At 50.5% G+C, this 22,076-nt stretch overlaps 2 protein-coding genes across 2 annotated transcripts in view; one reads left to right on the forward strand and one right to left on the reverse strand.

The window, feature by feature from the left end:
* Nucleotides 1-15,758, forward strand: part of MYO1D (myosin ID) — a 392,910-nt gene extending 377,152 nt beyond the window's left edge. The window contains exon 22 of the mRNA XM_044999484.1: nucleotides 12,794-15,758. Coding sequence (XP_044855419.1) covers nucleotides 12,794-12,950 — 157 coding nt within the window. The 3' untranslated portion in view covers nucleotides 12,951-15,758. The remainder of the gene's footprint in view (nucleotides 1-12,793) is intronic.
* Nucleotides 15,759-17,033: 1,275 nt separating this feature from the next.
* Nucleotides 17,034-21,400, reverse strand: CDK5R1 (cyclin dependent kinase 5 regulatory subunit 1). Its single transcript, XM_044999488.1, has 2 exons — nucleotides 21,216-21,400; nucleotides 17,034-20,535 (listed from the first exon to the last, which is right to left on the reverse strand). Exon 2 carries the CDS (start codon nucleotides 20,503-20,505, stop codon nucleotides 19,609-19,611), a length of 897 nt encoding a protein of 298 aa, XP_044855423.1. The 5' UTR covers nucleotides 20,506-20,535; nucleotides 21,216-21,400; the 3' UTR covers nucleotides 17,034-19,608.
* Between the last annotated feature and the right edge of the window lie 676 nt (nucleotides 21,401-22,076).

The raw sequence follows: 22,076 nt of genomic DNA on the forward strand, positions 1-22,076 counted from the left end.
GCCTCGTGCATGGTTTCAGAGTAGGCAAAACATTACATATACAATATTAGTCAAAAACAAATGTGGCCATCTAGTTACATTTAAAGTGTGAGTGGAGAGGAGTGGTTTGGACCAGAAAAATGAATTCTAATTGTTCCACTCTTATCTATGGCTTCGTACTACTTATATTTATAACTAAACAGAGAAAGGGAGACGTCTAGAATGATACAAAACCCAATGTCAGACAGGATGTTGATGGCTTGGTTTGGATGATGTTGAAACAAGAAACTACAGCTCTTTCACAAGTTGAGATCTTTACCTTATTCTGACTGGCAAGTTTGCATAAAAGGAGTCAGGAAGTTATCTATCAAGGTAGTTGGCTGCCAGTCAGTCACATCCTTTAGCCTCCTGTGGGCTGCTAAGCCTTACTGTATTACCAGGTGCACTTTAATTAGAGCTGGGTGAAGAAAAGTGTTCCATCTCATCGAGGATTTCACTCTTCTGAAGTTTGGTTTCATTTTGATTTGGAACAATAACCACAAAAATTGAAATGTCTGTGAGGGGATGGAGCCCCAGCTTTGGGGCAGTCCACCTGGTGGGCTGCTGCAGACCCTGGAAGTCCTGGCATCCTCAGGAGCCAAGATGGCGAGAAATTACCTATGAGTGAGAAATTACTGGGACATATAACCCTCCACGTTTCATTGACTGGCAGAGCCATGTAGCTTTTGAAAATTTTACTCTTAACTGCTTGCCCCTAGAAAGGAACAGAGGGGAAAGTTTGCATCCTTGTTGACTGTGCTGTGTCCTACTTTTGGGAATACGCAAGAGCCCTTCAGACTACAGGGCTATCAGTCCCACACCTTTCACCAGAATGTAATATTCATAAAGGGGTATGTGTATGTGAGCCTATTCATGCCCCTCAGTGCCCACACAAAGGACTATATTTTACATAATCATTTAAAGCAGACGAGGGGGCTGGAGATGCCATGTACTCTAGATACATGGACGAAGACAACTAAGTAGCTGGGCCATTTTTGGTACATTTGAGGTGCCTCTCCTGAGTTACCCTTTCTCTTCTCACTCAGGTATCAGGTTACATTAGAGAGGAGCCATCATGTATTTTGATCTCAGTAACACAACACTGTACATACATAACATATGAACTGCACATCAAGAAATCACAATCAGTGTCAGAAGACCACTAGTTCCCAGGAGTGTCTTGTATCTGTTCAAACTCTTGTGCCACTGTTAAATTGTCACAGTCAGTGTCTTTGTGAATTTGTTTTTGTCACAGGAATTCCTTTTAGCCAATATCCTGTCTCTGAAGGTGCAAGAAATCCCACAGTAGTCATATGTGGGACAATTCCCCTTAAAAAAAATCACATCTTAACCCTTACAGCTAGATATTGGCTTTCGCTCTGAGGCAGGATGTTGTGTATTCCTTCCACATTTTTTGTTAGCATTAACTGTATTAACTCTGGATATTCTTGTTATCCGTAAAACTGCCCAGTCCATCTTTGAATTTTGCTAAGTTTTTGACCTTAATTATATCCTATAGCAGAGAGTTCTACTGTCTATTCACATGTTGTTTGAAAAAAGTATTTTTGTTTCAATTTTGAATTTTCCACCTTTCAATGTCACTGTATTAGTATTTGTTCCTTTGTTTTTGTGTTATGAGCCAGGGAGAACAGAAACTCCCAATCTGCCTTTTCTAGACCATTTATTATTTATATACGTTAGCATGGCCTCTCTTACACATGCTGCTTTCAAAGGAATGCAATTCCAGTCTTTTCACTCTGCCTTCATAGGAGAGCTTTTCCATGACCCTAATCGTTCTCATCACCATTCTCTGAACCCCCTCCAGTACTGCACACCATATTGCAGATAAGGCTGCACTATTGACTTATACAATGGCATAATATTTTCCATATTACTCTCAGTCCTATTCCTGTTGTTTCCTAACATCTTGTTTACTTTTTAATTGCAGCTGCACATTGAGCAGAGATCTTAACTGAGCTGTCTACCTCCTTGACCAGGTCTCTTTCCTAAGTTGATGCAGTTATCTTCGAACCCTGTAAGGGGACACCCACTGGTAATCTTTTGCTATGATTAAAATTGGCCATTTATTCACAGTCTTTGTTTCCCATCTCCTAGCCAGATGCATGGCAATACTTTGCCCCTCTTCCCATGGTGACTTCAAGCATCTTTTGTGGAAATTTGTCCAAGGACTCTTGAGAGTCTAAAATGTCCTTTTCCTCTACTTTGCTAAGACATTCCGAGAATTCTGGTAACTTAGTGAGGCAGTATTTTCCTTTGCAGAAATTGCCCTGATTAGACCCTATCGTGTCATGACCTTCTATGAGTCTGAATATGCCACTTTCTAACTATGATTTCAATCAATTTACCAGGTGTATATATAAGGCTTCATAGTCTCTAATTTCTTGGACCACCCCTGGAGCCTATTTTAAATACAGGTATAATACTGCACTTTCAAGTCCTCTGGTACAGTAGCTGTTGCTATTTATAGTGCATAATTTTGCTAGCAGCTCAGTGACTTCATACTTAATCTTCTTTAGAACTCTTGGATGGACCATCTGGGCCTGGTGACTATTGCTTTTTAAATAGTCAGTTGTTCCAGAACCTCCTCTTCTGACCTCTCAAACTCTGATAGCAGCTTATCTTTATTACCAGAAAAGAGCAGGTCCAGTGTAGGGATCTCCCAACATTCTCAGTGGGGAAGACTTTTCTAAAGCTGTCCGTTAGCTTCTCAGCAATGTCCTTATCTTCCTTTAACTGCTCCCTGCTGGTGATTCAGCAGCCCAGGGCTTCTTTTGCAGGCTTCCTGTTTCTGATATCTGCTCTTTGCAATCCACCTTGGCTCTCCCAATTTCCCTCTCGCATGTCACCTGCTGTAATTTCTGCTCTTGTTTATCTCCTTCCCTGGGGTTACAGTTTTGAATTTTGAAGGACCTCTGACTTGAATAACCTCCCAACCTTGCTATTTAGTAAGCCAGACTGGTTCAGTCCTTGCCTTCCAAGTTCCTTTTTCGTCCAGAGGTTTGCCAGCCTTCTGAGACTCTGGTTCCTTCGGCAGCGTTCATGCCACATCTAAGGATTTTACTTCCTTTACTTTTGCCTTTGAGGCCTTTTTAACTAGCTCCGTCACTAGATTGGACTCTCCTTCTCTAAAGTTCAGTGTCACTGTCATGTTCTGACACCTTACCTCTCCTCTAGAGATCTATGAACCTAATTAGAGGTGTCAAGGAATTGCTTCTCTAAACTTCATCCCATTGTGCTTTTTGATTAGCTTAAAGGCAGGTAGTTGATGTTTCCCCGTTATTATTATTTTGTTAGACTTTGCTGCTGCTTGTATCTCTCTGAGCATTGTGCACTCGATTTCTTTCTCTGTCTGGAAGCCAATATGGCCCTATTAACATATTTACATTCTTTCAGCCTGGAATTTGTACCCATATGGATTCAGCTGGGTGATCTTCTCCCCTTAGAATTTGTATCTTGCTATAGACACCACACTGTTGCCCCGTCTCTGTGGCCTAGTCTGTCCTTCCTGTATAGTTTATAGCCAGGAATGACAATAGCGCATTTAGTTTTTGTTATTCCACCATGTTTCTATAATGCCTCATCCTCATTCATTGCCAGGCATTCTCGTTCACCTTCTCACATTCATTTTACCATGTTCCTGTTCTTATTGAACTTGGTCTGACACCCTGCTGTTCTCACAGAAATTTCCCCTGATCATTCCCCTCCCTGCTCTTGCTCAGTTTTATTTCCTACCATTTGTTGGATATCGTTGTATTATTAACAGTGTTGACAGAGATCTCTGTCCGATTTCTGTGCTCTTTGGCTTATGTCTGTTTTCTCCCCAGCTCCCAGTTTAAATCCTCAGTCAAAACCTTAATTTCACACGCCAGCAATCTGCTTTCACTTTCATTAAGATGGAGCCCCACCCCCATCCCTTCCATGTAGGCTCCCTCTTCCCCAAAATATTCCAAGGCGCCTAGTAAGTTTAAACCTCTTGTCTGTACGCTATAGTCTCAACCACACACTGAGTTTAGAATCTGAGCTTTAAATGCACATACAGCTACCAGTCATCTGGTACATGTATGTGCTTTCACCCAGCGAGCAATTGACTCTGATTGCCATTAGTTTTGCTAATGAGCACAAGGCAACAGAGGCTAGTGTGAAGATGAAGGGAACTAATCTGATACAGGCACTTTGCATGCCATGATGGTTTGGAGCAGATGCAGGAAAAGTCACTGAATTCTGCAGAGTTCACTGAGCCATTAAGTCCAAATAGAAATAAGAAAGCCCCCACACAACCAGCCGAGATCAGTAGCTGTCACTTGTACTGCCAAGATGATGAGAAAGAGCGTCTCTGTCCAAAACTACTCTCTGCCATTATACAGAAGGACCCCAGTGTTTTCACAAAACACCAAGACCTTCATGTGACTCCAAAGATAAAATTTATCTTGTGGCCTTCTTGCCAAGGCTGGAATGTTGCTGGTTTTGTTCCCTGTTGCTCACTTTCTTCCTTCACGCTCCTGCAGGATTACGTCATGCCCAGATTGCAGGGAATTGCATTCCCCTCATGTTCTCCAATAACCACGTTGGTTTTATTCCCCAGAAGGTGAAAGATGCGCAGCAGCATCCTTCACTTCTTCCTCCTCAGCAGTGTCTCCTCATGGCAAAGAAAATGCCATGGTATTACTTCATCCACACTTGAGTTAAACCTCCTGGTACACAGCCAAACCTGCCTTAAATAGCCACTCAAGGAGCTGGCCGAAAGCCAGGACTAATTCCATAAAGGTGGAGCAGAATTCTACCAGCGGTGTTTGGAGATATTTTGGGCAGATTTTTGTCACAGTGTGTGGGCTAGGAAGGGAGTCATGGTATATAGCAAGTGCAGGGTCTGATGGAGAAACAGTCCAAGAGGCGTGTGGAAGGGATAGTGACCCAGAGGAAGGTGCTTTGGAGCCGTCTTTTCCTTGCAGATCAGTACACAGTAATGGCTGTGAAATCTGCCAGTCAGCTTGCTCTCCGACCTCTGCTGTACATGCTTTTTGCAGGCACAAGCTGATCACTGATGGGGAATGGCAGAAATGGAAAACAGGATGGATTGTAAGGCAGAAAGTGGGCTGTGGTGAAAGGCGTAGCTTTTAATCGGCTATAGGTTGTTCCAGCTTCACAGTTCCTCTTGAGAATACAAAGCACAGGTTAATTCAGTTACCTAGAGCAGAGGATATTAGCTTTGGAGTCATTCTCAGTAAGAAACCAGGTGTCAGTAATGATATGTGATATATTTGAGTCCAGTGGCCTGACTTGAACCAAATGAAACAGAGACTACGGCATTAGCACCCATATAGCACTTTACAGTTGTAAACTAATGTTTGAGCCCCAGATGAGCTCTGTGCTCTCTCACTGGCCAAAGATCCAGGAGGATCCTGTGATTAAGGCTCACAACTGGAGTCAAGAGGCCCAGGTTCAGTTTTTGACACTGCCACTGACTTGTGTGGGGTTGGGCAGGGTGCTTGACTTCTCTGCGTTGCCCTGTTTTCCCCCTGTGGAGTGGGATAGTTAGAAAGCACTTCCAAGTCCTTGGATGGCTCTAGAGAACACGAGGGAATTTTATTAAGCACAGTTGTTTCTAAAACTTGTCCATGGTCTAGGTGCATTAGTTTTTTAAATAATGAACAAATTCAGGAGCATTCCTCAATCACAGAAAATGCTGCCAACGCGTAAGAACTGAAATGAGGATGGGCGGATGGGACTTTGAGACAGGATTGTGACCTCACCTCTGTATTGCCAGACTGTACATTTGAGCTTTACAAGTGTGAGTGAGTACTCGTACATCTTCCTGGGGCTTTTCTTGCGTGAATTATTGTATTACTATGGAAGGCTGGGAGATGGGGTTTAGAGTTAGGCTTTCCTATTTGAAGGACTGACTAATCTGTTAGACAGAGAATGACGGTGGAAGTGAGACCTTTCACTAGCCTGGATAACATGTGTGTCCTAGCTCAATCTGACCTGCCAAACACCAGCCACCCCAAAGGGTATTTTCATTAGGTGTTGCATTAGCCTGTGAAATCGCATTGTCCCCCCATAGGCATTAAAGTCTTGCAGCGGATCTCCATTTCAGTCTCTCCTCTCGTTTTGAGAGCCTGCAGGAGATTGGGGAATAGTGGATTTCCCCTGTGCCCTAGTATGCAATATTTAGATCAGTCAATAACAGGCATGCTGATAAAATTGAGTTGTACCAATGGACTCTGGAAGATGCTTCGATTTATTGGCTAAAGCAGAAAGCTGTTTTCTGCCTTTCAGTCTGTGAATAAACCATCTTACCTCAGGGCTACTAGCATCTGTCATCTCCCCTTTCTGCCACTGCCAGAACAGGTGTGATGCTGCTCTGATTGATGGAATGAAAACCAAGTTGACATTTCTTTCACCCTCTTACTGGTCAGCATCTTGACAGACCACTAGAGTATTATCTGAGCACCTGGGTGCATTGGCACACTGACCTGTTCGTACAGCGTTAGAGGGATTCTCAGGGCTGCTTCGCCCAGCAGGGAGGCTGAGGATGGGGTTGGACAGTCCTTCCTTGGACTCCCAAAAGTGGATGCTTTGGCTGACTGGTACTTAAGAGCCATCCCCTCCTCCCGACACACACGTCTCCTGGAAAAGCCTGCAGTCTCTTCTGACCATACAATGCCAATAGCAGTACTGAGGATTCGTGATCATCACCAGGAGGTTATATTGATCTGAAAGCATTTGTATGAAGCCAGTTGGAAAGGATGGAAACACTGTTTCATGGGGACTGTGCTATTGTAGGGAGCGGAGCAGGTTGGATCCTCTCGGAGGGAAAAATTTACTGGGCTGCAAAAACAACCCCCCCCCCCCCCAACCAGCTGCTTCGAGCGCTCCACAGGAATCTGTCTCGAATATGCTTCTCTGGTTTCTCTCATCCAAGCAGAGCAACATGTTGTATGAACAACTGTTAGTTTAGCCTCACCTCTGAGATAGGTGTCATTATCCCCATTTTCCATAGGGGAAACTGAGGCACAGGAAGGTTAAGTCTCTTTCCAAAATGACAGGTTTCAGATTAGCAGCTGTGTTAGTCTGTAGCCGCAAAAAGAACAGGAGTACTTGTGGCACCTTTCATAGCCCACGAAAGCTTATGCTCAAATAAATGTGTTAGTCTCTAAGGTGCCACAGGTCCTCCTGTTCTCTTTCCAAAGGTCATGCAGGAATTCTGATGGAGCTTGGAATAGAACCCAGGTCATCTAACTCCCAGGCCTGGGGCCCTGTTCACAAAATCATCCTTCCTTTCCCATGGAGAGGACGGCTAATGAGATTCCTTCTACCCCGTTTGGGGTGGGTTGCCCCTCTCTGAGGGTCAGCAGAGTTAGAGGCCAAGGTATCTGATAGCTGTTAGTAGCCTGGCTTACCTACTGGTTTGAGGAATATGGCTGAGGAGAATGAAGGTCAGTAGCCCTTCTCCTTTGCTACAGCTGCTTCCTGTTAAACCTACCTTCCCAGCGCATGTTGGTGAGAGTCTGTTGGAACCTCTGATTGGCTTTTCCTTGTGTACGGCTAGTTCTGCTAAGCCATGGTAAAAATAGCAAATTAAGTAGGGACTTTAGCTGCTTCTCACTGAGTCACGACTAAATAAGTATTAAATATCTGGAATGACATGAGGGCTTTGTGCGTTGTTTCAGTTGTGTACTAATGCCCCTCCCCTAAATAGAATGACTGTCTTTTTTTAAAAAGTCGTTCACGTGTTAATCATGTGGGTGCGTCATGACACATGCGGTTCATGGGACAAGGTGCTCCTTCAGGTGCACTGGGGAAATCCTCTTTGAACAGAAGTTGTGGCAGCAAAGTGGTTAATAGCCTACGTTAGGACTTTTTAGTCTAGCAAACAAAGGCCTAACAATTGCCAATGGCTAGAAACAAGGCAGAAGGTTTTAAGTGAGGGTTAGTAACCAGTGGAACCACTTCACAAGGGTTTGGTGGATTCTTTGTCACTAGAAGTCTCTAAATGAAGATTGGATGTCGTTCTGAAAGAGACGCTCTAACTCAACCAGAATCACGAGGTGAAATTCCCTGGGCTGCGTTAGACTGGAGGTCAGACCAATCAGTTTCTTAGATTCATAGGTTTTAAGGCCAAAAGTGACATGTGCAATGATGTCATATAGACTGAATCCAGCTCTCTCATCCTTCAGGATCTCATGCAGTGCCCTGTTTGATGTATCATTTGTCCGGTGCATGTGGGGATGCTCAGTGTATAAAGGCAGGATTCAGTGACAATCGGTTCTAGTCATTTGACATGTTAATGTCTCTGATTTTTTTTATAAACTTTTACTTGTTTTTTCTATTTTCTCCCAAATTGTACTTAAATAAAAAAGTGACTCGCTCAGGGGAGCTAATGGACAATCCTTGCAGGCAAGCTCCCCTGCTCCCCAAGGCCTTGTCGCAAGCAGAGCCCCTTGGTCTGCTCCTGGCACAGACTGTGGAGGCTGAGAACTAGATGTGGGTGTGGGCAGGGGCCAGAACCACCCCTTCCTGGAATTCTGTCCCTCTGCAGTCAGTGCCAGGAGCAGCTCAAGGGGCTCTGCCTGTGACAGGGCTTTGGGGAGTCTTTTTAAACCCTAGAAATCAATTGGAAAACTTGCCTGATTGGGAATAGGAGCAACTTTTTTTAAGGCTGATATTCCTGGGGCTTTTCAGGGCCAGCTCCTTCCTACACCTTCATCCACTTCCCCCACTTGGGCGGTGGCTGGGGAGGCAGGAAGAATTGCTGCAGGTGCCCTTCTTGCTCCTGCCCATTCCAGTCAGAGCCGTGAGGTGCCGAGTGCTCCATGGCACAGAGTGCCCCACGTGCTGGAGCTCCTTGGGCACAGCGCGTCCAGGGTAGCCTGGAGAGACAGGCATGCTATGTCCCCCCTGCAGTCCTGCGAAGGAGGAGGGCAGCATTCTTGGCCAGTGAGAGGGCCCGGTCCATGCCCAACTGCTGGATCAGGCACACAACCCTCCCCTCCATACTCAGGACAGCAGTGGAGAAAGTGAAGCAATCCCTTCCTTCAGATCAGCCCAGGAAGAATTACAAAAGCCCTCCCTTGGTTTTAACTCCTCCTTTCGAGGCTGCCTGTCCTACAGAGAGCAGCAAAGAGACTGCAAACCTGGAAGAGGTAGGTGGTCTGATTTCAACAAGCCCTGGAACTATAGAAGGCTGGAAGGCTTTCCAGCCAGAGGTCCCCACTTGATGTCAGGTGTCCCACATCCAAAACAATCTCCCAACATAGAGAGGCTTCCAAGATTCTCTTGTGTGTGGGCGAGCACACCACTTCACACAATGGGGTATTGAAGACAGTGAAAGAGGGCATGCCACTGCGGCAAAATTCCCTTGAATAGTCACGAACATCCTAGTAGCTCTTGTGTTGTACCTTGGAGAGAGAGGGTTCTAGATTTATCATTTTTGGACAACCCTCTCATCTAATCCCAGACTCAGAACGCAGCCCTTCGAGGCCTATCTGACAGACTCTCTCCTGCAGAAGCACAGGGTCCTGATCGGCATAGAGAAGAGTCATCCTTAGCTATCTCAGCACCTTCCGCACCTGGGAGTGACCCTAGACATCGGTCAGGTCAAGGATTTCATTTCAGAGGACAGAAAGTAAAAGGTCTTTTTGGGTGATTCGTCGGGATTTTCCCTCCAGACCTTAACTCACTCCTGGGCAAGCAGGACACTCTGCAATGGGCCCACTTCCATGAGGTCCCTCCCAAAGCTTCTCCTTTCCTACCAGAAGGAAGTTTCATCCAACCAGGATATCTGGGTTAGTGTTGAAAACTGGTTCCTACCTCCCTCAAATGGCGGGCTTGCCCCGCAAAGTTCCAGTGAGGTTTTCTAGTGTCAGAACCAGAGAGGCTGATCAATACGGACACCAGTCTCCAGGGCTGGGGGCTGACTCCAGCTCCAACCTAGCCCAGAGTCTGGTGGGGAAGGAGCAAGTAAAGAGTGTATAAATGTAGCTGGGGCTGTGTGTCATCAGGCTGCTTGTCACTCTCAACAAGCCACCTGTAACTACCATGTCCCAGCCATGCCACCATCAGTGCCACAGCCAGGGCATGACAACCACCAGTGCACCCACACTCCGCAAAGAAGTGACTCCTGACATGGGCGGAGCAGACTCTAAGCTCCAGCAGAGTCCCCACCTCAAGGGAAGCAGGTCAGCAGACTGGCTCTTTGAAAACTGTCATGGGATCCAGACTCTGTCCCCCCAAGTCCCTCCAAACTTGCAGTTTTCTCATTCTGGGCCTTTTGCACCACAAGTCGTCTGAAAGGGTCTTCGCAGAGACGAGATCACAGAGCACAAGCCATCAGTGCTTCCCCGGGATGACGGTCGGGCTGTCTTTATTCTCTCCCTCTCTTTCCACTATGGATGAAAACAGTGAAGAAGATCCTGGGGAACAAATCCTGGTGAATCTGATTGCTCCTTACTGGCCCTGCAAGGACGCAGTTTCAGACCTGGTTAAAATGCAGCTGAAGCCTCCTCTGACTTGAATAGTATGGAGGGGATTCTGAGATATGGCCCAGTCCTTTACCCAAACCCAAACCTGCTAAAGCTAACAGTGGGGAAGCTGAAAGCAGGGAACTGAGATCCCCAGGCTGCTCGCAGCGCGTGCCAGGAGAGGTGAATCCACACCAGAGCAGCCAGAGTGAAAGAGGAATTGGAGTACTTGCAGGATGGCCTAGCTGTGGGCGTTGAGTCCAGAATGCTGACAAGACAGGTGTTAGCCATCGGTTGTGTTCTGGCTCCATGACAACTTCCGTTCACCACTGATACAATTCGATTCTGCTTAACCCACTTGTAGTCCAGACTCCCAACATGGAGTTCAAACGTGGTTCTCCAGGGATGGTTTGGGCCAGAGAGGCAGACAAAGCTGCCGGCGTGGATATATGCAGAAGCCTGGCTTTTCCATTCTAACTGAAAGACCCTAAAATACTGTAGTCTCGTTGACTATTGAATAACGGCTTGTTTTGAAAAGACAGCCCTGAGTTGCAGCAAACCTCTGCTGGTTGTATGGCTCCCATGGTCTCCAACAAGCTCTACACTCATTTAGCCCCACTGGAGAAGCACAGCGAGAAAGAGGTGGTGAAGCCAGAGTCCCAGTCTGAGAGTAGCAAAGCCGATAGGGGCTGTCCCTTGCACACAAAAAAATGGAGGCCTAGGGCTAGCGCTCAGGGGTATCCTCCCAAGGGCCTGGGTAAAGGTTGGAGGCACAGCATAGCCTGTGGATCTGTGCATGGAGCAAGGGGGAGAAAAGCATTGCAGGGACCTGTGAGACCTGAGGCACATCCACACTCCTGAGGTCCTGTAAGGCAGCGATGGGAGGAGCAATACCAGGGCGTTGCCGAATGTGCTGCGTCAGCAGCAGGCAGGGGCTCTTCCTCTTGGCTGTGGTTGGGATCGTCCTCCCACAGGTACAAACTGCTTTGTACATCCCACAGCTCTGACTGCCCGGCACAGGGGGGACGGGAGAGAGGAGAACTTGGTCTGTCCTGCCCTAGGGAGCATTTTTTGCGTTGGAGTCTCAATACTTACATTCTCTATTGAATGGTCTTTTACGTCAAAGCTGAGTTTAGAATTAAAAAGCTGGGAGATTTCTTGTATCCCCAAAGTTCTGTGACAAGAAGTCTCTCTCCTCAGTGGTTGCATGCTCACCTTTCTGGGTAAAACATTGTCAGCTTTGGAAGCTGTTGATCTGGTGATATCCAGGAGGGGCTGGTTTGGGCTCCTGCATGGTTTATGGGGACAGAGAATGCTGGCGAATTCCAGGAAGGGCTGGTTCTGGCACCTAAATGCACCCAAAATCTGTTGGTCTGCCTCCATGGCCCGGGAAGAAGGGGCACGCCTCACAGGTCAGACTGTCGGACACGCAGGGTACCAGAAAGAAAATTCACAAGTGGTCTTATAGTGCCTTTATCCATAGATCTCAAAGCACTTTACAAATGAGGTTCATATAATTATTCCTGTTTTACAGATAGGGAAACTGAGGCATGGAGCGGTGAAGCGACTTGCCCAAGGTCATCTGGCAGGCCAGTCACAGAGCCAAGAATAGACCCCAATCTCCTGAGTCCCTGCTCTGTGCTCTAACCAGTATGCCATCATTTTCCTATCTCTGGTTCATTGTTGGCCTCTCTGCTAAATCCCCCAACAAAGGGGATACGGATAGTGCTGGTGATTTTTGTGCTGCAGACTCCTGTCTGGACTGGACTGAGACCAGCTCAGCGTAGTCCCCTGAACAGGCATGACATGGTGGGAGAACCCTGTGATGTTCCTGGCAGGGTTTTTTCCTGAGAGCTCTTCCTTTTTTCTAGATACAAATGTCTGGAGTGTTCCATGCAAACAGGTGAGATTTGAGTGAGAGTTAAATTAGAAGCAAAATGGGACAGGTGTAGGCGGACTTGCTGCCCCCTCAAGGCAGCCATTGTCAGAGCTGAGGTTAGAATGGTGTAGATCGGCTCTGTGCTCCGATTACTGGGCGAGGCCACTGGCTGCTCCGATAGCATCTAGTGAAAAGGAAGTGACTGTAGCTGCTGTTTCCATGGCTGTTCTGAGTAGGGGCCTCAAAGCTGCTGAGAGGGGACCTGTACAGGGCTGCATTGGACATGGGGACAGAGTTGATAACTGAGGTCGAGGAAGCTTGTTGCTAATCGTATAATTACACGGCTCTTCAGCAGGGAATCGAGTCAGTGTCTGGCTCCATCTCTTAATGCTCTTGTTTTCTTTTTGCCCTACAGTGAGAAACGCCGTCTGCAAGTCAATGTTACCAATCCAGTCCAGTGCAGCATGCATGGTAGGAAATGCACGGTCTTTGTGGAAACCAGGATCAACCAGACACAGCCAGACTTCACCAAGAATCGTTCAGGTTTCATCCTCTGTGTGCCAGGAAATTAGCATCCCTCCACTAGAGCAGAGAGCCTTGAAAGGAGACAGACCTGGGCTTAGGTTGCCCTCCCTGTGCCTTGAACTTTTCAAGGGAATTAATTTAGAAATGCTCAGCTGTGACTTGCAGTCATGCACCTAAACAGATCTCTAAAGCTAGAGGTTCAACCAGCCCAAATTCAAGAGAGAGTTTCTCTGCCACATCCACCAGAGCTTAAAATATCCAATCAGATGTGCCCAGCTTGGCAGGCCTGGACTCAGGAAACTGCTTCTGAGCTATTCAGCCGAGAGCATTTACTTATGGGCACTGCTACACCTGGCTTCCTCCCTTCCCCCACGCTTCTGACCCTCTCCCATGTTCCTCTCCGAGTTTATCTCCATGTCTCAATTTCACAATATTGTGCAGCCTCTGTTGGAGGGACCAAAGACTGGGCTCGGGAAAGGAGCCCAGCAGTAACATGACTTGAATTGGAAAGGCCAAATCTCCCTTAAAAAGGGCTGGATTCTCCTGAGGAAGGCACAGAACCCACACTCCTCCCAGCTCCTCTCCGGCAGAGCTCATGGGACTGTTGCGGGTACCTATAAGAAGCCTGCTGCTTTTCCTGTAAGAAGTCTATTGGCCTGTGAGAAGGGAGGGGCTGGGAGGGTGGCATTAAAGATGTGGAGTCCCAGCCTGCATTCTCCAGCAGGACCCAGCAGGACCCGTGGTGCAGTGAGGGCTACGGTGAATGCTGGCTGAGCTCTCTGCACGGCTGGGTTTCCTTTCCAGGGTCTCTGCAGAGGCTCTGGAAACATTGGAGTGATGGGTCCGAGGAGACCCAGCCCGCAGCTCTCGAGTCTGTGTACACGACCTCTGGGCAGTTCCGTCCAAGCATAGAGAGAAATCCACAAACCCTGGTCTTAAATGGAGAGACTTCCTCTTCTGCAGCTGCCTAGAGACCCTCCTTAGCCATGCATTGGACACCTTCAGCACAAGCCCACGAGCCCCCTCTGTGCCTCTCTCTGGCTTTTCTGGTAGCATCGTACTTAGCAGCTGGTGTGTAGCCTGCGTGTGTCTGTTCCCCGTGCCCCAGGCTGGTGACAGGGCGCTGGTTTCAATCAAGTGCAGACTTTACCAGCTCTCCATTCTCCTCTGCCAGAATTCCTAAGCGGCTTTTGATTTAATGTCAGTGGATTGTATGTCAGGCTTCTACTGTGGGGCTTTAATGGGGGAGACGGTGACATTATGGGGCTACTGAGACTATAGCTGTTCAGTTCTGGCACTGCTGGTCAGGTCAGGATCCCAGTTCTCCGTGCTGTACAAGGCCTGCCTGGGGGGGGTCTGTCCCAATGAGCCCATCCTAGGGACCTCCAGTCCCTGGCTTCACTGGAGCAGTTGCTTAGCTCGCAGCTCTGTATGTTTTAGCGCTGAAGAGGCACTATTCAAGGGCATGGTAGCCATCCAGCTCCATAGTGAATACAAAGTCACCCTATGACCAGAGGAGAGGGTACATGGGTCCCAACAGTGTCTCTGCCCGGCCACTGCCAGGGAGACGCTGAGATTAATTGGTATCTGGAATAGAGGAGAGAAGCTACAGAGCTGTGTTTAATTAGGACAAGCTTAATTTCCAATTTTGTGTTTGCCAGAGTTCCCGTGGGATAGCTCAGTGGTTTGAGCATTGGCCTGCTAAACCCAGGGCTGTGAGTTCAATCCTTCAAGGGGCCACTTAGGGATCTGGGGCAAAAATCTATCTGGGGATTGGTCCTGCTTTGAGCAGGGGGTTGGACTAGATACCTCCTGAGGTCCCTTCCAGCCCTGAGATTCTATGGCTATTCCCTTCCAATTCCTTCCTATGGCTGCTCCGTCCCTTCCCCTGCTATACATCGCACGATTTCAGTGCATGGCCTCTAGCCAGGACCCACCGAGTGCAGCCCATTGTCATTAAGGAGCAGGAGTCCCCAGGGCCACCCTGGCACCTGCTCACTCGGTTTGCTGGCAAGGAGAGCTCCTGCGGCCTGGGACGCTCATGGCCTTTTCAGATCCCCCCCATCCGTTGGGAAAAAGCAATTATGGCTGTTGGCCAATGCAGGTTAACTGTTAGCAGCTGCCTTACCACGGCCTAACACCCTAGAGCAACAAGGAGCGTGGAAGTGACTGCCCAGCCAAGCAATTGCTCCTACACATGCCAAACGTGTGTGCGCGCGCGCAGATGGGTTATCAGTAAGGGGCCTTTACCTCTCATTCTGCTTACTCCCCGGCTTTTGCCGCTCCTCAGCAGAAGAATGCCAGCACTCAAGCTGGTTTGTAATTTGTGCTAGGAAGGAGGATTTGATTTGGTTCTAATCCCTATAAAGCAGTAGAAGAAAAGGGGAGCCCTCCCCAGCCGCTGTGCCTTTCCATTTGCACTTTTTGCTTTTTTTCTGTAATTGCCCAAGTGCCTCCCCAGTATCACAAGTGTAGTAGCCACATTAGTGGGAAGAGTTTTAATTAGCACTTTGGTACAGTATCCCTCCGACGAAATGGTTGTATAGAATCATGATGGATGTGTAGGAAATCTCAGAACACTGCGAGGGCGGGATATTGTATGTGATGAAGTATGTGTCTTTATTAAATGAAATACATTATTTGTGCCTGTTCTGGTTTATATATATAATCCTGGTTTTCCCATAAATTAATTATTTCTAAATTGTATTCTGATTTTAAGCCTGGGGCAATAATGCAATGAACCTTTTTTAAGTAGTTGATACTGTAAAATATTAAGGAAAAAGCCCTGCTATTATGAAATTGGGGGTTTTTGTTTACATAATTCAATATAATAAATAAAAGCACTATTAGTTGCACCCTGATATTTCTGGTCTCCCTTTCTTATAGCGGAGATAAAAGTCACAGTGGAGAGAAGCATTTGTTCAGCAGGGTTTTCCCTGGATGGTTTATCGACGAAGAGGGATGTTTCACGTACTGCCGTCAGCGCGGCCTGTGGTTCCTGCACCTTTGGTTACGTTAAAATGCTGACCTCTAACAGTGCTCTGGGGGGTGGCCTGGAGTCCTTACTATAGGGCTTGAGGATACAGAAGCCGTTTTGTTAAACAGGCCTCAGTGGAGCTAGGGACTGAAATGAGGTTTTAATTTCCTGTCTTGCTCATTTCTTTACCACTTTCTCAACATCTGCTGCTCATTGGGGCTTATCTGAATGTAGGTGACAAATGAGGGGAATAACCCAGCCAGCGCACCCCTCAACACCCTGCCATTGTCTGAGACCATCCCACAGAACAGGAAATGGGAGGATTTCAGGGAGTAACTTGCCCTAATTAAACTGAACGTGAGAGGCCAACCAAATTCAGCCTCTTGCTTTCTCACACAGTGCGACTGCCGAGACCAGCGACCCATTTGCAGGACAGTCGCATGAGCGCGAGAGACTTGCTGTGTGATTCAGGACATTCCTCACCCTATGGCACGTGCAGTCCTTAGCCTTCCTTACTCCCCAGGTGCACATGTACCAGAGAGGCAGGCAGCCTTGCCCGGTTCCGATGGGCCATGGCTCTCCTCTGCCTGTCTGGCTAATTTCCTTCAAAAGAGAGCGCTCGCCCGTCTCCTCACTTCACAGGAGGTTGTGCGACAACCAACAGCAAAGCCATGAACCCAGGGACTTTAACATGAGTGAGACTCTAGCATGGCGAATGTGTTAAGGCAAATCCAATTATTTTCCAATGGCATGAATCATTTGTGAAAGGCGTCTGACTCTTACACACACGGGCTGCTGCACAAAAGACTCTGCTACAAGCGGCTTCCATGTAATGGATGGTCGGTGCCTTTTATTTAATCAGCACAGTACAAAAATAAATAAAAATAAGGGGCAGGGGCTAAATTACAGGCACACTGAGCTTCGTGACACTCAGTCAGATTAGAAACCACACGTACTTACACACACACTGTACACACACACACACACAACATGAGACAAATATAAATTAATAAGTAACTATACCCACCAGTTTGGTCAACAAAGATCTACAGAAGAGATTGCACTAAAAAAACCAACATACAGATACATGTATCATTAGCAGTTTCAAATGTACATCGATGAAGAATTTCAAGTGAAAAAATGGCACGTTTTCTTGTTTTCATTTGCAATTTTAACAACTGTTGGAACAGAACTAAACTAAGAACTGTGCACGGTAAGAAGAACCGATCAATCCCCAGCTCTGATGAGAAAATGCCAGCTCAGATACTGAACTATTCCGTGTTGTGGGTTTTTTTGTTTGTTTGTTTTTGTGCATGGGTGTAATTTTTACAGCCATCAGTTGTAAGATTGTTTTTGTTTGCTGAAGACACACAATGCTTCTCTTTGCATGCACAATATCACTGTCAACGCCATGATGAAAGAATAAAGAAGGGTTTTTTTGTAAGTTAGTATTTTTTTGTTCTAAAAGTTTTCTTTATAGCAGCATGTAAATTTCTTTCATTGCTTGCACACTCAAGTATATCAGTTGATCCTTAACACAATACTTATGATCAGTGCACAATGGGAACAATACATTTCACATTGATGTCATGATACAGTAGCATTTATTTCCCTTAATCCAGAACCACTCACGAAACGTGAATCTCATTTCAAAATAAATAAATAAAGGGCGGGGGGAGAGAGAAGAAAACACCTCTCCCAGGCACAGAGCTGGAATCCAGTCAGTTATTCCAATGCCTCAAGAGCCATATAGGATCTGAGCTGTTCGGTCCACCTTAGGAACAAGGTGACATCACACTGCTACATTTTACACCATCCACTCAGAACAGCAACTCTGCAATGGAGGGAGCTGAGACAAATACCTACAAAGTCCAAGAGGAGAATTTATTTTTCCCCCTGCTTTTGCTAATAGGTCTGCCTTTCCCCTCCCACCCCTCACCAATGAAGTGGCTGCGGATCGCCTTTCTTGCCAGCTCTGTCTGAAGAAGTGTTAGCTTGTGGTCAGTGTTTGTTCATGGCTCAGCTTTACAGGCAATGCAGGCTCTCCCTTCATTTGCAGGTCCGGCAGCCTTCAATATTGCAAGACCAGCTCCTCTCAAGTCCAGACCTTTAATTTCACAGCTTTGTTCCTCTACATTGCAAAATGTGCTTGCTGCTAATTTGAGAAGCAAGCACAATCTGTTCTACCCCTGTTAAATACAAAGCCCACCCTCCCCTCCCCCGCTACTAGAATGCCAGCATCCTTAAACCTAGTGTTGGATTTGAAGACACCTATAGAGATTTCAAACCAGTCTGTGGCTGCAGCCATATTACATGCAATAAAACACTAGTCTTGGTTTTCCTCAACATCTGGCACTGTAAGAAGCTATAAAGCCAGAGGATAAGATTACCTATGAGTGAATTCACTTTTTAGTAGCATTCAAGTGTGTGTTAGCATCTAGAACCAGAAACCTTGGTCTTTGAAATGCCATCATTAAACTCAGTAGGATGCTAAGGAAAGACAAGCTGCATTACTATTTCTAGTGTAGGCTGTGAGGCCCAGTCCCCTCTGCTCACTTGGTGATGAGTTTTTTCTTTCTGAAATTATTTTAACAACCTCTTTTTCCCCTAAGTTTCAGTAAAGATGCTGTACCCGCGCGCTGACATCAGAGGTAAACAGCAGACAGAAACAGGCCCAATTCCACACAGCGTGATCAGGTAGACTAGGGAAAGCAACTGATAGTGCCATTAAACCCTACAGTAAGACACATCAATACAGCCCACTTCTGCTGCAGTTCAGAAAACATGAATAGAATAATGTCCACCACCTGTGGACGTGGACCAGGACTGGGGGGCTGCAGATAGTCATGTTACTGACTAGCACAGAATGATTTGCCATTGCAAACCAAAACAACAGCTAAGTAGCCACAGGTGTGGTCTCACACCAATCCCAACCTGGCCACTGCACCTCTTGCGTTTGGTGCGCCAGCCTTCCAAACTCGCCTTCGACCATAGGCTGCAGCACTGATCACGAATGATAATTCTACGCCTGTGAGGAACTGTTTTGCCTGCTCAAAGTTGGGCTTTCCTGAATCTGGGAGTTTTGAGAATTAACTGTGTGAGCCACCAATGCAGAGTCAAAGGTGTGTGCAATTCCACCCGTTCCCCCACTCACCTTCCCAGCTAACTACACGTTACATGCAATAAGTCCCTTTTGGAGTTTGATACTGATTGTTTTTAAGGTTAATTTTCTTCGTTTTGTGCCACTCTGAACCCCCGCCAGCTTTAAAGCATTGAATCCCTTTGTGAAATGCCAGATGCTCAAGACTCCATTGGATTACCCCGTTCCCACCACCAGGCCCATCAAGAAAGTAAAGGCCAGCATTTCCTTCAAGTCATTTTTTGAAGCTGCCTGCTCACAAGGGTGAAGTCTTCTGCGTGGATAATCCCTCTGGCAGATACTGTCTGGGCACAGGGACAGCCAAGCCCCCACTGAGCACTTGGTGCTATGGCCCAGAAGTGGAGGGAGCAATGGATCGCCAGGCAGTTACAGAAACCAAACAACAACAGCGTCAAACCCACCCCTATGGCTGCAGCGCCACTGGAGGCCAAGCCGGGCTGCACGTGTTCAAAGGTCAGTGCTGCCAGCTGGGGGCTGGGCAGCTATTTCCAAGATCCACCCAACCTCCACCTGCGTCTGACAAATCAAAGCACCAAAAAGGTGCCCTGGTCCCAGCGGCGGGGGGCGCTCACCGGTCCAGCCCGATGAGGAGCCGGCTCTTCTCCTCCTGGCTGCACTCGTTCTTCAGGTCAGCAAACACCTGGGTGAAGTAGTGCGGGTCCGCGTTGATCTGCAGCATCTTGGGGCTCATGAGGCTGATGATGGAGAGGCAGCGGTCCCAGAAGGCCTCCTTGCAGCTCTCCACCAGGAAGGGCTTGAGCGGGTAGGAGATCTCGTTGCCCATGTAGGAGTAGGAGAGGTACAGGCAGGTCAGCAAGCCGGCCTGCAGGTCGTGGTCGGTGGCCAGCTCGGCGGAGATGACATCCCTGCACAGCATGTAGAGGAAGACCACGTTGGCCGGGGTGATGAAGCCCTGGTCCTGCCAGCCCTGCAGGAGCAGCGACCTGTCCACGCTGCGCAGCCACAGCACGGGGTCCGTGGGCGAGAGGTGCTTGAGGCGGTAGCAGCGGCGGCAGAGGAACTCGCCCAGGCAGCGCAGCAGCTCGCTGGTGGAGGCCTGGACGATGACCCGCTTCGGGGTGCCGGCCGCGCTGGCGTTGGGCGGCGCTTTGCGGCCGGAGGACGCTGCGCTCTTGGCCGCGGAGAGCGGCGGCGGGGGGCCCGCGGGCTGCGCGGGCGGCTGCGCGAAGGTGGAGAGGTTGGCGCAGGACAGCGACTTCTTCAGGTTCTCGCTGTTGAGGTGCGCGACGTTGCTCTGGTAGCCGCTGGGCTGCACCTTCTTGGAGTGTTTCTTCTTGGCCGAGACGGCGGCGATGCGCTTCCAGGGCAGCGCGGCCAGGATCGGGTGGCGGCGCAGGCTGCGCTCCTTGGCGGGCTTGTTCTGCGCCGCGCAGTACTGGCCGGCGCCATCCTCGCACAGCGCCGCCTTGCGGTAGCTGGGGGAGAGCGACAGCACCGTGCCCATGGCGCCGCGGGGCGCCCGCCGCCTCCGGCCCTGCAGCGGGGGGACAAGAGCCGGGATGGGTCCGTGCGCGCCGCCGCCTGCCCGCCCCGGCCCCGGCCCCGGCCCCGGCCCCGGCTGCGCCCGCGGCTCCGCAGCCCGGCTCGGCTCCCCGCCGCCGTTCGCCCAGCGCCTCCCCCCGGCCCTCTCCCCCAGCGCCCCCCCAGCACCCCCCTCCTGGGCTCTCACCCCCCCGCTCCCCCAGCGCCCCCCCGCCTGGGCTCTCACCCCAGCGCCCCCCCCCGCGATCCCCTGGCCGCCACCGCTCGCCCAGGCCCCCCCCGGCCCTCACACCCCCCGCTCCCCCCGCGCCCCCACTCCCGGGCTCTCAGCCCCACCGTCCCCCCCAGCACTCACCCCCCCCCGCTCCCCCAGCGCCCCCCCGCCTGGGCTCTCTCCCCCAGCGTCCCCCCCCAGCACTCCCCCCCCCGCTCCCCCAGCGCCTCCCCCCGGCCCGCTCCCCCAGCGCCCCCCCCGCCTGGGCTCTCACCCCAGCGTCCCCCCCAGCACTCACCCCCCGCTCCCCCAGCACTCACCCCCCTCCGCTCCCCCAGCGCCCCCCCGCGATCCCCTGGCCGCCACCGCTCGCTCAGCGCCCCCCCCCCGCCCTCACACCCCCAGCGCCCCCCCCGCTCCCCCCGGGCCCGGACCCCCCCCGCTCCCCCCCCGCTTACCGGGGGCCGGTGCCCGGGGCGCTGCGCTCAGCTCCGCGCTGCGCGACCCTGCAGCTGCAGCGGCTCCTCCGGCCGCATCCGACGCGCCAGGTGACAGCGGCGGCGGCTCCGCTTCTGTCCAAGGTTCTGCAGGGCGCGGCCCGCCCCGGGGCCGGCTCCTGCCCCGCCGCCTCCCCCGGCCCGAGCGCAGCGGCGGGCGGCGCCGCCCGGCCGGGCTGGGGCCGTGAGCAGAGGGGCCCCGCCGGACCCGCCGCCCTGCGGCCGCTCACGCCCCCCCGCCGGCCCGGCCCCACCCGCGGCAGCAGCGGGCGCTGGGCTCCGTGTCCGCGGGAGGCTCCGGCGGCTGCTGCGCTCGGTGTCGCGGCGGCGGCGGCGGCGGCTGGAAGCCGGAGCCAGCGACACGCGGCGCCTGGCCCCGCCCCGCCCCGCCCGCTGCCCGCCCCCCGCCGGCCCAGGAGCCGGGCCGGGCACCGGCGGCGCCCGCGGAGCCCCGGGCCGGGGAGAGACGCGGCAGCTCCCGGGCGAGGGGTCGGTCCCTGCCCCGAGGAGCCGCCCAGCAGCGCCCGTGGGCGGGGAGCGGGGCGGGGGCACCCGGCGGGAGGACGCGGGCTGCGGGGGGAGGTGACCGGCTGGGGGCGGGGGGTGCTGGGTTCTGTACACTGGGGGGGCGGGGCAGGCCGGGCCGGGGGGGGGGGGGGGCGAGGTGACTGGCTGGGGGCGGGGGGTGCTGGGTTCTGTACACTGGGGGGGGCAGGCCGGGCCGGGGGGGGGCGAGGTGACTGGCTGGGGGCGGGGGGTGCTGGGTTCTGTACACTGGGGGGGGCGGGGCAGGCCGGGCCGGGGGGGGCGAAGGGGGATGGG

Source organism: Mauremys mutica, chromosome 25 (genome assembly GCF_020497125.1).
Source record: "Mauremys mutica isolate MM-2020 ecotype Southern chromosome 25, ASM2049712v1, whole genome shotgun sequence".
Taxonomy (NCBI): domain Eukaryota; kingdom Metazoa; phylum Chordata; order Testudines; family Geoemydidae; genus Mauremys; species Mauremys mutica.

What these genes read in the sequence shown, in the direction of transcription:
- CDK5R1 (XM_044999488.1), bottom strand. Translation starts at nt 20,505, where the DNA reads ATGGGCACGGTGCTGTCGCTCTCCCCCAGCTACCGCAAGGCGGCGCTG.